The 16,244-nt window shown below is 44.3% G+C and overlaps 1 protein-coding gene across 1 annotated transcript in view; it reads left to right on the forward strand.

Annotated features, from left to right (window-relative positions):
- LOC146009767 (alpha-2-macroglobulin-like protein 1) overlaps window positions 1–16,244 on the forward strand; it is a 171,592-nt gene that overhangs the window by 87,397 nt on the left and 67,951 nt on the right. The window contains exons 17-18 of the mRNA XM_083150228.1: window positions 10,592–10,729; window positions 12,923–13,028. Of these exons, the coding sequence (XP_083006354.1) occupies window positions 10,592–10,729; window positions 12,923–13,028 (244 nt within the window). The remainder of the gene's footprint in view (window positions 1–10,591; window positions 10,730–12,922; window positions 13,029–16,244) is intronic.

Below are 16,244 nucleotides of genomic sequence, written 5' to 3' on the forward strand. Positions count from 1 at the left end.
GCATGCACAGTACAGAAGTTTGTACTGCGCATGCACCAGTCTTGGTGCCTGTCATCATAGCACAGGCACAGGGCACTCTGTCAGAACCAGTGGGCAGTGGCAATGAAAGGAGGTGCCTGCATCATGGCCAGAGGTATCCCTCCCCAGAAAAGGTACGTGTGTATGTGTATGTGTATATATATGTATATATATATACTAGGTGATTCATCGCGCCCTACGGGCGCTCTTCACACCGTCGTAAGGAGCTGCGCCCCCTTAATTTGTGAACGTTTGTATATGAGAAATATGGTTAGAATTGTATGAAAGATGCCCTGTATTGCAACTTAGGTGTCCGCGAATCGCGGGAGGGGGGGTCGTGGAGGGTGCCGCGAATTGCAGGAGGGGGGGTCGCGGGGGTGCCGCGAATTGCAGGAGGGGGGGTTGTGGGGGGGTGGATGCTGCGAATCGCGGGAGGGAAGGGATTGCCAGAGAATCGCGGGAGGGGGGTCGCGGGGTGGGTTGCCGCAAATCGCGGGAGGGGGGTTACGGGGGTTGCGGCGAATCATGGTAGGGGGGGTCGCGGGGGGTGTGCCGTGAATCACGGGAGGGGGGGGTCACGGGGTGGGGTGCCGAGAATCGCGGGGGTGTGTGTGTGTGCCGTGAATCGCGGGAGTGGGGGTTGCAGGGGGGGGTGGGGGGGGTGTGACGCGAATCGCCACAAGAAAAAATCAACACAGAAAGGTCAACACATGTAAATGTTGACATAAGTGTGGCACTTCATTGGTGTCCATGTCGACACATGAGAATGAATATGAAAATATTCAAAAAATGAAAAAAAAAACCTTCAAAAACTCATGTCAACCTTTTTCATTGTCGACCATAGCCATGTCAGTGTTTTCCATGTGCAATTTAATTCTGGAGCTGGCGCGAATCACGGGGGGTGCCGCGAATTGCGGGAGGGGGGGGGTTGCGGGGGTTGGGTGCCGCGAATCGCGGGAGGGCGGGGTTCACGTGTGTTCCGGTGGGGGGTTGCCGCGAATTGCGGGAGGTGGGGGGTCACGGGGGTGCCGCGAATCGCGGGAGGGGGGTTGCGGGGGGGGGGTGTGACGCGAATCGCCACAAGAAAAAATCAACACAGAAAGGTCAACACATGTAAATGTTGACATAAGTGTGCCACTTCATTGGTGTCCATGTTGACACATGACAATGAATATGAAAACATTAAAAAAATTAAATAAATCTTCAAAAACTCATGTCAACCTTTTTCATTGTCGACCACAGCCGTGCCAGTGTTTTGCATGTGCCATTTAATCCTGGGGCTGCCGCGAATCGCGGGGGGTGCCGCGATTTGCGGGAGGGGGGGGGGTTGCGGGGGGTGGGTGCCGCGAATCGCGGGAGAGCGGGGTTCATGGGGTTCCGGTGGGGGGTTGCCGCGAATTGCGGGAGGGGGGAGGTCGCGGGGGGGGGGGTGCCGCGAATCGCCGGAGGGGGGGTTGCGGGGGGTGTGACGCGAATCGCCACAAGAAAAAAATCAACACAGAAAGGTCAACACATGTAAATGTTGACATAAGTGTGGCACTTCATTGGTGTCCATGTCGACACATGAGAATGAATATGAAAATATTCAAAAAATGACAAAAATACTTCAAAAACTCATGTCAACCTTTTTCATTGTCGACCATAGCCATGTCAGTGTTTTCCATGTGCAATTTAATTCTGGAGCTGCCGCGAATCACTGGGGGGTGCCGCAAATTGCGGGAGGGGGGGTCGCGGGGGTGGGTGCCGCGAATCGCGGGAGGGCGGGGTTCACAGGGGTTCCGGTGGGGGGTTGCCGCGAATTGCGGGAGGTGGGGGGTCACGGGGGGTGCCGCGAATCTAGGGAGGGGGGGTTGCGGGGGGGTGTGACGCGAATCGCCACAAGAAAAAATCAACACAGAAAGGTCAACACATGTAAATGTTGACATAAGTGTGCCACTTCATTGGTGTCCATGTCGACACATGACAATGAATATGAAAAAATTAAAAAAATTAAAAATAAATCTTCAAAAACTCATGTCAATCTTTTTCATTGTCGACCATAGCCATGTCAGTGTTTTGCATGTGCCATTTTATCCTGGGGCTGCTGCGAATTGCGGGGGGGTGCCGCGAATCGCGGGAGGGGGGTCGCAGGGGGGGTGCCGCCAATCGTGCAAGGGGGGGTCGCGGGGGGGTTCTTTTTGCCGCGAATCGCGGGAGGGAGGTCGCGGGGGGGGGGGGGGTTTGCGAATCGGGGGGGGGGGGTCACGGGGGAGGGTTTGCCGCGATTCGCGGGAGGGGGGTCGCGGGGTGGTGGTTATGCCGCGAATTGCGGGAGGGGTCGTGGGGGGGGTTCTTTTTGCAGCGAATCGCGGGAGGGGGGGTCGCGGGGGGTGTTTTTGCTGCGAATCGCGGTAGGGTGGGTCGCGGGGGAGCGGGTGTTTTTGCCGCGAATCGCGGGAGGGGGGGGGGGGAGGTTTTGCCGCAAATCACGGGAGGGGGGCGCTCACCTGGTGGCTGTGGAGTAGCAGTGCTGGGCAACATGGGAAGGCAGTGGGTGTCTGGCACTGTCTGTGGGCTCACTGGGCTGGTTCTCTGTCACATACCTCCCAACATGACCCTCTCCAGGAGGGACACAATGCTCTGTTTCTAGACTTCCCCTTAATGTATGATTGCCATCACCTGTTTTAAACAGGTTAATTTCTCAGAAAGGTGTTCAGCACAGATGAAGGCAATCACACATTAAGAGGAAAGTCCAGGAACAGAGCGTTATAGACACAGACACCCACTTTGAGTGACAGATGTAGCCAAATATATAGGAGATATGTATATATATATATATATATATATATAAAGCAAGGGGGGATTGGCACTCAGGACCACTGGATCAATGCCGAGGTGCCTTCCATATAGAGATATACAGTACTGGTATCTGCAGAGGTTCCCTTTCAGGTCCCAGAGTAGAAGAAGAGGCGGCACTCAAACGGACTTTTTAAATCAAGTAAATCTTTGTATTAAGTCATAAGTGTAAAAGCAGTTCGACAACGTTTCAAGACCAAAACAACGGTCTTTTCATCAGGTCCATACAATCTTTACATCGTGCAAAATGTGGTCACAAAAGTATCTTACCTCCAGGGAGACTATATAGGGATCAGTGTGCGGTAGCGTGCATACAGGACGCCAACAGCCGGTGCACAGGACTTCCGGTCCGGCGGACCTCTCGGAGCCGCCTCCGAAGGGGAGTGTCCACTCGGCGTCACTATGACAGGGCTGCCAGCGAAACAAACTGTGAATGAAAACGTGAGAAAAAAAAAAAAACAAGGCTGTCAAAACCCGTGGAACATAACAAACGTGATGCGTGAGCTACTGTTTAGAGAGATAAAAGTGGGCGGAAAGGAAGTGGAAAATAAAAAATAAATATATACATGTACACATATACAATATACAAATAATATTGAAAAAAGAAGAACGGCTCAAGATGAAATATATTAGTTAAATGATTAATGGCAAGTTATTTTTATATTATGAAAACGGGTCCAATGGAACCACCTCATTATGTGTATATCACCTGGAAATTATATTCCATACGGTGATTTAAACACTATTTCCGTTATCTTAGTGCCATAATAGCTGTATAACACATAATCAGCCCTGGACTTGACAGGTACCGATACTGAGCCGATAAAATGTGGAGCAAAAAACACTCGGTGCACGTCCTCATCTATCAATTATACCTGCTATTGGGTATATCAATGAAATATAGGGCGCTTGTAGAATATAACTACAGTGGGAGTGTAGACATCATCTAAGGTGTCCACTCTGTAGACATCATCTAAGGTGTCTACTCTGTCGACCCGTATAGTAACCGTAATGTAATAGTTGGCCTCAGGCTCGATGTTAAGTGTATCCTTTCATCTAGAGCACAACTGCAAAACTTGTATCCATCTGCATATTTAGCCAAAACAGTTCAAAATCAATACCATCATGCTGCAAACATTGTATAGGGAAAAAAAACATACAATAATGAAACTGTCATAAAAAAATGTTCCAAGTGAATTTTTCATTAAGTCCTTTGGGGGACAATGTATTCAATAAGTAAATCCATTTGGACTCACACTGTGACAGTTTTTTAAGGCGATCACCACCTCTAGGGAGCGGTGGAATATGGTCGATTATTTTGCAGCGCAAGCTTGCAAGAGAGTGTCCAAGCTCCCTAAAATGCTTTGCCACCGGTTGTTCCACACATTTGGCATCTTTGCCAGCTATGGCGGCCCGAATTGCTGCCCGATGTTGAGCCATTCTAATACGTAGATTACACGTAGTTTGGCCGACATACATAAGTCCACACGGACACGTAATGGTGTATATGATGAATGGCATAATGCATGTCAAGGTGTGTTGTATGCGGAATTTTTTGCCGGTGTAATGGTTTTTAACATAAGCACCCGGTTCCATCGAATTGCAGGTAGTACAGGAAGGGCATCGTACACTGCCGCGGTCTTGTTAGGTAAAAAAGTTTCTCGATTTAAGGGCGTCAAGTTCGTCTTCACCAACATATCCTTGATACTCCTCCCCCTCCTATATGCTGGCATTAGTGATTTATTCTTCAGGCAAGGCAATGCGGGGTCACTTGTCATCATAGGCCACAGACTTTGAATCGATTTTGAAAGCGTCTCGCATGTGGGGGTATATTTCGTGACAAATGGAATTTTATCACCCACCGGTTTCTTATTACTGGTTTTTAATAGGTCATCACGAGACAGTAGCAGAACCTCAGCTTTCGTCTGTAGCAATTTTTTAAGAGGGTAACCACGATCAACGAATTTTTTAATCATGTCATCCAGGGTATCCGCCAGAATGGATTTGTTGCTGGAAATTCGGGCTGCGCGCAGCATCTGCGATCGCGGCAGACCCCTTTTCAATAACGGAGGATGACAACTGGAGTTTAATAGGAAAGTGTTCCTGTCCGTATCTTTATGGAACACCGATGTATCAAATTTATTGTCCTGTAGCACTATCCTTACATCCAGGTAATTTATTGATAAAGCGTCCATAGTAGATGTAAATTTTATAGGGGTATCCTGGATGTTGATATTGTGGATAATCTCCTTTAGCTCCTCTTGAGTGCCGGTCCATAGAATCAGGAGATCGTCTATGTAGCGGCAATACATGAATATTTTGGCTGAGATCGTGACATCATCAAAGAAAAATTGTTGCTCTTTTTCGAACATATATATATTTGCTATGGCCGGTGCCACCGGGGAACCCATGGCACACCCCGTAGTTTGAATGAAGTATTGGCCATTATGAATAAAGTAATTGTGGGATAACGTGTATTCAAGGAGTTGGATGAAGAGTGGAATTGGTATTGGTATTGGTATTTATATTCTGTTATTCCACACTCTGGAGCACTGGCAGCTACTCAGGCATTCCTGACACGGAAAAAATTCGACCTTATACCAATTCCACTCTTCATCCAACTCCTTGAATACACGTTATCCCACAATTACTTTATTCATAATGGCCAATACTTCATTCAAACTACGGGGTGTGCCATGGGTTCCCCGGTGGCACCAGCCATAGCAAATATATATATATGTTCGAAAAAGAGCAACAATTTTTCTTTGATGATGTCACGATCTCAGCCAAAATATTCATGTATTGCCGCTACATAGACGATCTCCTGATTCTATGGACCGGCACTCAAGAGGAGCTAAAGGAGATTATCCACAATATCAACATCCAGGATACCCCTATAAAATTTACATCTACTATGGACGCTTTATCAATAAATTACCTGGATGTAAGGATAGTGCTACAGGACAATAAATTTGATACATTGGTGTTCCATAAAGATACGGACAGGAACACTTTCCTATTAAACTCCAGTTGTCATCCTCCGTTATTGAAAAGGGGTCTGCCGCGATCGCAGATGCTGCGCGCAGCCCGAATTTCCAGCAACAAATCCATTCTGGCGGATACCCTGGATGACATGATTAAAAAATTCGTTGATCGTGGTTACCCTCTTAAAAAATTGCTACAGACGAAAGCTGAGGTTCTGCTACTGTCTCGTGATGACCTATTAAAAACCAGTAATAAGAAACCGGTGGGTGATAAAATTCCATTTGTCACGAAATATACCCCCACATGCGAGACGCTTTCAAAATCGATTCAAAGTCTGTGGCCTATGATGACAAGTGACCCCGCATTGCCTTGCCTGAAGAATAAATCACTAATGCCAGCATATAGGAGGGGGAGGAGTATCAAGGATATGTTGGTGAAGACGAACTTGACGCCCTTAAATCGAGAAACTTTTTTACCTAACAAGATCCGCGGCAGTGTACGATGCCCTTCCTGTACTACCTGCAATTCGATGGAACCGGGTGCTTATGTTAAAAACCATTACACCGGCAAAAAATTCCGCATACAACACACCTTGACATGCATTATGCCATTCATTATATACACCATTACGTGTCCGTGTGGACTTATGTATGTCGGCCAAACTACGTGTAATCTACGTATTAGAATGGCTCAACATCGGGCAGCAATTCGGGCCGCCATAGCTGGCAAAGATGCCAAATGTGTGGAACAACCGGTGGCAAAGCATTTTAGGGAGCTTGGACACTCTCTTGCAAGCATGCGCTGCAAAATAATCGACCATATTCCACCGCTCCCTAGAGGTGGTGATCGCCTTAAAAAACTGTCACAGTGTGAGTCCAAATGGATTTACTTATTGAATACATTGTCCCCCAAAGGACTTAATGAAAAATTCACTTGGAACATTTTTTTATGACAGTTTCATTATTGTATGTTTTTTTTCCCTATACAATGTTTGCAGCATGATGGTATTGATTTTGAACTGTTTTGGCTAAATATGCAGATGGATACAAGTTTTGCAGTTGTGCTCTAGATGAAAGGATACACTTCGAGCCTGAGGCCAACTATTACATTACGGTTACTATACGGGTCGACAGAGTAGACACCTTAGATGATGTCTACAGAGTGGACACCTTAGATGATGTCTACACTCCCACTGTAGTTATATTCTACAAGCGCCCTATATTTCATTGATATACCCAATAGCAGGTATAATTGATAGATGAGGACGTGCACCGAGTGTTTTTTGCTCCACATTTTATCGGCTCAGTATCGGTACCTGTCAAGTCCAGGGCTGATTATGTGTTATACAGCTATTATGGCACTAAGATAACGGAAATAGTGTTTAAATCACCGTATGGAATATAATTTCCAGGTGATATACACATAATGAGGTGGTTCCATTGGACCCGTTTTCATAATATAAAAATAACTTGCCATTAATCATTTAACTAATATATTTCATCTTGAGCCGTTCTTCTTTTTTCAATATTATTTGTATATTGTATATGTGTACATGTATATATTTATTTTTTATTTTCCACTTCCTTTCCGCCCACTTTTATCTCTCTAAACAGTAGCTCACGCATCACGTTTGTTATGTTCCACGGGTTTTGACAGCCTTGTTTTTTTTTTTTCTCACGTTTTCATTCACAGTTTGTTTCGCTGGCAGCCCTGTCATAGTGACGCCGAGTGGACACTCCCCTTCGGAGGCGGCTCCGAGAGGTCCGCCGGACCGGAAGTCCTGTGCACCGGCTGTTGGCGTCCTGTATGCACGCTACCGCACACTGATCCCTATATAGTCTCCCTGGAGGTAAGATACTTTTGTGACCACATTTTGCACGATGTAAAGATTGTATGGACCTGATGAAAAGACCGTTGTTTTGGTCTTGAAACGTTGTCGAACTGCTTTTACACTTATGACTTAATACAAAGATTTACTTGATTTAAAAAGTCCGTTTGAGTGCCGCCTCTTCTTCTACTCTGGGACCTGAAAGGGAACCTCTGCAGATACCAGTACTATATATATATATATATATATATATATATATATATATATGCATGCTTGTGCACACATGACAGTGTACCGGATAAGCAATACACAGCAGCAATCTGGAACCTGTTCCCTTGCAGAGGATGAGGGGCCTTGGGGTTACCCCTCTGGGCCAGTCCAACCCTGGTTCTGGAGTTAAAGGAAGCAGCCATGAACAAAGTGAAGAGGGAGGAGAGACAAAGGACAATGTGGGATAAAGTGCAGTTCATTAGTGGCTGGTCCCAGGGGAGGGACTAGCCAGCCACTGTAAAGCACAGCACTACTGGGTAAAAGGGGAACAGCTATGAATTGAAATCAGTGACCCACCTGCTGCCAAGTGTAGCGCTGGGCCCACACAGCAGCGTGCACCATCCCACCCCTTCTGACTATACATTGAGCAGGAAGCTCAGAGCACTGCCCACCAATAGCTGGGCTTCGATAGTGGCTGTAATGAGTGGGCTGTGCTAAGACACTGTGGGGAGCACAGAGTTCAGCCATATCCCAGCACAGCAGCAACTGTCCCAAGATCCCGGTAGCCCAATCCACCCTGCTCCTTAGCCTGCACACTAGCCTCCTCTGACATCTAAATGCACACCTAGCACCCCCCCTCCCTTCCCGAACACGTACAGGCATTTGCTCACTGCGGCCAGTAACCCCACCAGGCTTACCCATTCCCAGGAATGAATGCAGTAGGGAAAATATTTAAGATCTGCACACAAGCAAGTTTGTGTCCCTTTATTTCTGGGACCTGTTCTTACCACCTTTTATCATAATCAATGCGGCGGGGTTGTTATCCATGGAACAGAGTATATTACTGGTAAGAAGAGAAAGGTATTTGCACTGTGGTTGCACACCATTAGTTTATTTAAAACTTAAAGTTTTATTTTATTATTTTTTTTTAAAGAAAGAGGGAAAAATCCTTGCTGTCTTTTAATATATAGGGTCGCAGTTGTTACCCCTTTTTATTGTGGTGACATTTTTAAAGGTTAAAATAATGACATACATAACACATACAGTATACATATAGTGAAGTGCTAACAAGAAGAATTTGAAGAAGTTTTTGTGTGTATAGAGTTAAAATAGACAGGTTAGCTGTCAGATGTCTCTGTACTGCAGTTTGGCTGTATATTCCCTGGTTTTCAGGGGTATAGTGAGTTCCCGGGGTCTATGCCAGGATGGTGGATGATTCCTTGGTACTGAGGAATTTATTTATTGTGTGCTCATTCAGCATTTATTTATTCCTTTATGGTACTCAATTGTGGTACCATCCAGTCTGCTGGCATTCTGTCTGGAAACGACACTGTTTTCGGGCTAGATACAGTTGTTTCAAAAATACTGTTACTTTGTTTAAATACCCTTCTGTCATGTATCAATTGATCTACAAGTACAGTATTTTAATTTGTTCAATAGTTAGGGGGTCAGTATAATGATCAGCTGATAATATTTAATGTATATTCCCTGGTCTTTTGGGAGTGTAGTGAGTTCCTGGGATCTATCTCAGGACAGTGGATGGTTTATTGGTACTGGGGAAGCTGTTTATTGTATGCTTATTCAGTATTTACTTATTCAATTTTGTACTCCATTTGAAATATCAACTCATTTACTGACATTCTGCCTGGATTCTACACAGTGTTAGACTTGATACTTTTGTTTCAAACTTTTATTTTAATATTCCTGTATCATATGTTAGTTGTTCATCAGGTACAGTATTTTGTTAGTTCTGTTCTATCCTGTTCTATACTGATGTAAGAGGGGTTATTAGATCAGATACCACTGATCTAAGTGTATATTGCATTTTTACTCATAATAGGTTGATCCCTGACTATAATTCTACTGACATCTGAATCAGCCTGAAATATACTGCAGTTTCTAAATAACATTCCATTAATATATTTCATTATAATAGACAACTCTGTATCCTAATCGACACGTGTTTCACCTAAGATTTGTCAGGAGCCCTGATGAAGCTTAGACGAAACATGTGTTGATTAGGATACAGAGATGTCTATCATAATAAAATATATTAATGGAATGGAATTTAGAAATTTAGATTCAGATGTCAGTAGAATTACAGTATAGTCAGGGATCAACCTATTATGAGTGGCACACACTGTTTGGGAACCTGCTGATACTAGCAGATACTTGTTTTCCGTATAACCAATGGAGGGCACTACATTTATTTTTACAGTTTCTTATATAGCACAGCATATTCCATTGCACTTTACATGCCCTATCATGCTCTTAATTCCCCAGGACAATGCATGCACTTTGCAGAAATGCATGGTCCAGGTGGAAATGCACTTGCCAGGAAGTGTACTGTATGTATGTCACTATATATTTCAGCCATTTTATTTATTTTTGGTGTTCTATGAAGTCTTCTTGAAAATGTATTTTTCACGCATACAGACTATTGGAGGGAATACAGTCCAAGATTGTGGAACGTGCAGGATGCCAGCTGATCTCGAACTTTTTTTCAAAAGTGCAATTACTTAAAATGTATAGTTTTGCCTTATAAATGATTGTCTCTTAATAAATAAAAGTCCGAGATTGGCTGGCATCTCGCAGGTCTCGTACAGCAATACATCTCCCCCATTGTGTATTCACTGTATAAAAAGTGTATTATTAATGTTGGAATGTGATGAGCATATCTAACAATCTTATTTTCCATTTTAATTCTGGGTATAGAAAGAAAACATTTTAGACATGTTTTGTTCTGGCCATCAAAGATATCACAGATTGATAGAAGACCCTGTAATGCCCTCATGCCAAGGAAATGAGACTGCTATTGAGCGTTATTTTGCTGATACGTTTTTTAAATTTAAGGTATGGCAAAAAATGTATGATTCTTCTAATTTTTAAATTTTTGTAAAAGCATGCATGCATGTATTAACAGTGTTATATCATGGCCTTTGCATGTTCCCCAGAAATAATTGTTGTAAATTAGTGTTTGCAAACGCCCATCCTCAAATACCCCCAGCAGGCAGCACTCCTGAAAGAAGCAAAGAAGTGGACAGATAGGGTAGAGCAGTACAGAGCAGGGATTGGAGCATTAGGCAGAGATGGGCATTGCCATACAGATGGGGGTGGGATGGAGCAGAGCAGCTGGGTGCAGAATGAGGCAGTGAGGGCAGGGTAGCAGCTGGAAATACTGGGGGACAGGACAAGGCAGTGAGGGGGGAAGGGTAGCTGCTGGAAGTGATGTGGATGAGACAGTGAGGAGGCAGAATAGCATCTGAAAGTACTGGGGGACAGGACAAGGGAGTGAGGGGGCAGGGTAGTGGCTGGAAGTGCTGGGGGACAATACCATGTTATCACTTTACCATGCTTAATACATCTGCCCCATTATTCTTTACAGTTAATTGTTGTTGCTTTTATTTACCTTGTGCATGATATAAGTGTTGGTGGTCATTTTTTACATAATTTAACTTGTTAAGCAAGTGATGCAAATCAAATTGGTGCATTTACTATATATGTAAATAAAAATAAATATGAAGAAGTCAACACAACAGGGATGAAGTTACCCATCAACAAGGCATGGTCATAGTCATAGGTGATGGTCATGGTCATAGGTGGTGTGTTCTGTATGATAACATGGCACTGTGGTCGGCAGTATCTTGAGCGTGTAAAAACAGCATTAAATTCAAAGAAACATACAATATAACTCATAGAAAAATGTTTATATAGCAAATAGAGCACTTATTATAAATGCTGTCCAGTGGTTTTATTTATTTTCATAAAGTGAAGGTCTCTGGTAAGCAGGGTGATTAGGTCTTCTTCTGAAATAGAACCCCACACCAAGATCACCAGGCAAATTATAAGCAACCTATCAGGTTTTTTTTAACCAATAGCATTTTATTCATAAAAAAGGTAAGTTATTGACAGTTTAAAAAAAAAACATTGAGTTAGGCCGGCATCCCGCTCAGCCGCCAAACTCTGAGCTCATTACGTCCCGCCCAAATATCTGTTAGCATATATCCACACTAGTAATAGCTAGCACAAATTTCCAGAGACATTACTCATTTGCACTGGTCGTAATTTATTGCAGTTCAGTACAGGATCTCTCAGCAACAATAACAAAATGCATACTAAACACAGGACTCATGGGGTAAGTTTAATAAGATGGGAGTTGTACTGTATTTCAGATGGGATATTGCTGTGGACAACCAATCAGATTCTATCTATCTATCTATTACTGTATCTTCTAGAAGGTGCTAAATAAATAAGAAGTAGGTTGTCTATATAACATCCCATCTGAACTAGATCTCCCATCTTAATAAATTTCCCCCATAGAGTTAAAACCATCCCATCTCCTAAAGGAGAACTATCTATACTATAGTTACTGTACACTCTGAAGTGTTTGCAGTAAATCCTGGTTCACAGCACAAAAATGTAACATCTGGGGAGGTACAAATGGAGACGCTCTTTTCTAGTGGGGGTATTGCCAACTGCCAGCCCCTGCCAGCTGCCAGCAGGGGATGCACATGCACGAGATGCTCACGCATCCTTTTCCAATGGAGGACCCCACCGATCGCCCTCACCCCCCACCCTTAACCCTGCCCGTCTTACTGAAGCAGAGACGGGCAGGGATTGCATCCCCCGCCACCCGTAAACCAGGACGCTTGTGCTTGGGAGATGCTTGCATGTCCCAGTCAGTTGGAGCACTGGCTCGCCAACGGGGGCATTTTGGCGAGCCCCAGTGCTCCATCTGTATATACGTGCACCACATACTGCCATTCACTTTTCCCAATGACCAAAGGGATGGTATATATTGTTGTTTACAGACGTTTACCCTTTCCTTTCTCATACAGTTATATTGCTTACCTGATTTTCCATATAAATTACCTGCATACTGTCCTTTGTTTGTCTTTACTGGCCATTGTTTCATCTGTGCTTTTCTTTAATTTCCACATCGTTGTTCAATCAGATGTTAGGCATCTGAAGTCAATGTAGTTTATTTGGATCGTTATTGTTCTTTATTAGTTTTAGTTTATTAATTTATTTTTATTTTTTGCGCAGACAAGCAATCTAAACATTTTTACCAACACTCGGATAAAGAAACCGGTTGAATGCGTCTCATCTGAGTTCCGTGCCCGCTCTTCAACGAAAATAAAAGATTATAAAGGTGAATCATCACAAAATGAGTTTGGTCCAAGTGGAAAGGAAATGTTTTTAACCCCTTCAGTGGTGTTTTTTTTTTTTTGGGAGCGCTCCCCACAGTGTGAGTTTTTTATGGGGAGCGCTCCCCACAGTGCGAGTTTTTTATGGGGAGCGCTCCCTTTAAAAAAAAAAAAACCACCACTACCCCCCTGGGTCCGGGCAGCGCCGCTGAACTGTCAATCAGCGGCTGCCCGGACCTGCGTCCCCCGCGCCGCATCGCTGTCCCCGGCAGCCGGCTTGTCATAAGCCGGCGCCGGGGACTTCTATTGAACACCCGGAGGGGAGGGGGGAGGAGGAGGGAGGAGGAGGTGGCGACGCCGCAGAGGGGAGGGAGCCGGGCAGCGCGACACTGCCTGAGATCAGAGTGAACTCAGCAGCGCTGCCCGGCTCCAAACAGTGGCAATCCCGAGAATTTTCCGGGCTTGCCAGACTGGGCACTGAGGCACAGCCCGGAAAATTCTCGGGATTGCCACTGAAGAGGTTAATATACAAATACAAATTACAGTAGCCTATTCTAACAATTTGTTGTCTTTCACCTACTGGGGGTGATTTAGCACCATTCAGATGGGGCGATCTTCGCTGCTTACCGAGTCAAACTGAATCAGGGCGACTGTACCTTATTCAGAGCCAAAAAACGGTATAAAATGTACTGTATATGGAATAAGGTCAATTTAAAATACCTTTACGACAATAAAAAAACTTAAGTATACTTAAGTATATAAAAATTTGATTAAGATCAACTGTATAGCAATCTCGTTATAATGCCTACTGAATTTAAACTATATGTTCAGCTTGGTTAAGTATTTTGCTTTAAAATTTGCTTTTTCATTTGCAAGTAATTCTTGTTTTTTACTGAAGGCAAATTTTAAGTTTCCGAATTTTAGTTTAATAGGCTCAAACACATGTGCAGAAGTCCTATTTCTGTATTACAGTATTTTTTATGAATTAGTACACTGTCATTATTATTTAAAGTACTTTGTGTTAAAAGAACACTTCTTTTGTGATGCATTTTAATCATCATCATTATTATTAGAGCATGTCAAAACCTTTTTTTTTTTATTCAAATATACAGTAAACTCCTTACAAATATATCTTTACTCTTTATAATATGTTTGTTCATCATACAATAAGTGAGTTGCTCCATCCCCTCTGCTTCTTTTGAGATGATTCTGAGTAAGAGACAACATGGCTGTAGTTATAGGGAGACACAGAAGCCTGATTTACTACAGCACCTTATGTTAATGGAGGAATCCATAGGGCTATTGCAAGATTTCATGTGTCTGCAAGTGGAATACCACGCCTTCCACTGATTTCACGCCAGATGCCACAACCTTCAAAATTAGAAGTGGCACTTGCACCAGCCTCATGCTAGATATAAGGGATCTGTCACCCCATACACATGCCTCAGAATCGCAGATTTTAATACATGCCCAAGTCACTCCATTGGTACGGCCCACAAGTCAGGGCTGTTATATGCGAGCTCAATGTCCCCACTCTATTTCCCCTATTTGACAAATCAAATTGGCCAGGTTCCATCTGACTCAGAATCGGGCACTATACAGATGCGTCTCTGCTCATCATACTAGCTAGTTGCGTCAAAAAAAAAAACACACTTCACACCCACTCAGTATCCATAGGATGACATATTGAGTACAGTCCCATGAACTGGCCACAGCAATGTGGCCGCTCGTGGGACCTGTTTACAGGTTAGACCCGAGCAGCCACATCTATACATTATACTCTTCTGTTTGCCTACTGTTTCCTGAGGGTTTTAAGACCTGCACACACAGGGCAACGGGAGCCGGTGGTGCTAAGCATTTTGCTTAAGCAAGATCGCTCAGCACACATTGATCTGTGCTCATTGGGGTTTTGCCTATGCTTATTGGCAAAACCCAGAGATCTTAGCAGGAAAGACTTTCTCTGTGGGCGATGGTGACACGCGGGACCTCACATCGTCATTGCTGTTTGGCTAACACACGGAGCCATTAGTGCTCCATTTCTAATTGATCTAGTCATATTGTTTAGAAATGGGGCTGAAGTCACCCTGTGTGTATGCCCCTTTACAATTATTGCTTGGGTAAACAATAAACATACTGTACAATTAAAGTCTGATCCAAAACTTATTGCAAAAGGGTACATGTTACTTTTGGTATGTCACATACTATAGCGCCTAAGATTTGTAAGTAGTGCAAAAAAAGCAAGTACAGTACATTTATATCTTTCTGTGCAGGGCATATACTGGCTCCTTTTGTATGTACTATAGCTCAAAAATATTAGACAGTTTTATTTTTACACTGTAATTTAGATTTCTGTATGAACAAATCCCACCCAAATCTAACAAAGGTATTCAATTAGGTCCCATTTTTCGCCTAGGGGAAAATCAGCACATTTTGCCAATTCCTTCCCACTGTAGAAAAAAAATGACAAATGACTGTTGCAACGAGTTGTTCACTTGCCGGGCAGTTCGCAGTGGGGAGGGAGGAATGGTGGTGGTGCTGGGCCATGAGAATGCCCAGAGTTTAATGGGCGTCACCATGAAAAAGCGGGTGTGGTATAGGGTACCGACAGTCGGGATCCCGACAGTCATTAGTGCGACATCGGGATCCCGACTGCCCAGACTCAGACAGCATGGTGAGCGCAACAAAGCCCCTTGCGGGCACGGTGGCTGGCTACGCGAGCCACCTATTCTATTCTCCCTCTATGGGGGTCGTGGACCCCCACGAGGGAAAATTGCGGGTGGCCGTCAGGCACCCATCTGTCGGCGTTTTGACAGTCGGGATCCCTACTTCGGGTAAATGACTGTCGGGATCCCGTCTGTTGGGACCGCGTCAGGCACTCAAAAACGCTGGGCATTCCCATGCCTGCCGGAGCAGCCAGCTGAAGTCACATGACGTCAACCGCCCTCTTCCTCCCGGCAGCTGCAAATATAAGTCAGTTGAGACTGACTTATATTTCTGAAGGCAGGAGAAATCATTCAATGGCCCCTGTTCATCAGATAATTTCTCCTGCAGTGGCGGCATGCGGGGGATGTGTCTTCCTTAGACATACAGGTCCTAGATCTCTTTGCACATCTGCCACATCTGCAATGCAGCATGGTTTGCCCAGTTGCTTGCTTTTTTCCTTTGCTTGAAGGCCCATAATGCAATCAGATATAACTGTTACTGTATTTGTTCATTTGCTT

The sequence above is a fragment of the Crinia signifera genome, chromosome 6 (assembly GCF_055691185.1).
Source record: "Crinia signifera chromosome 6, ASM5569118v1, whole genome shotgun sequence".
In the NCBI taxonomy this organism is placed as follows: Eukaryota; Metazoa; Chordata; class Amphibia; order Anura; family Myobatrachidae; genus Crinia; species Crinia signifera.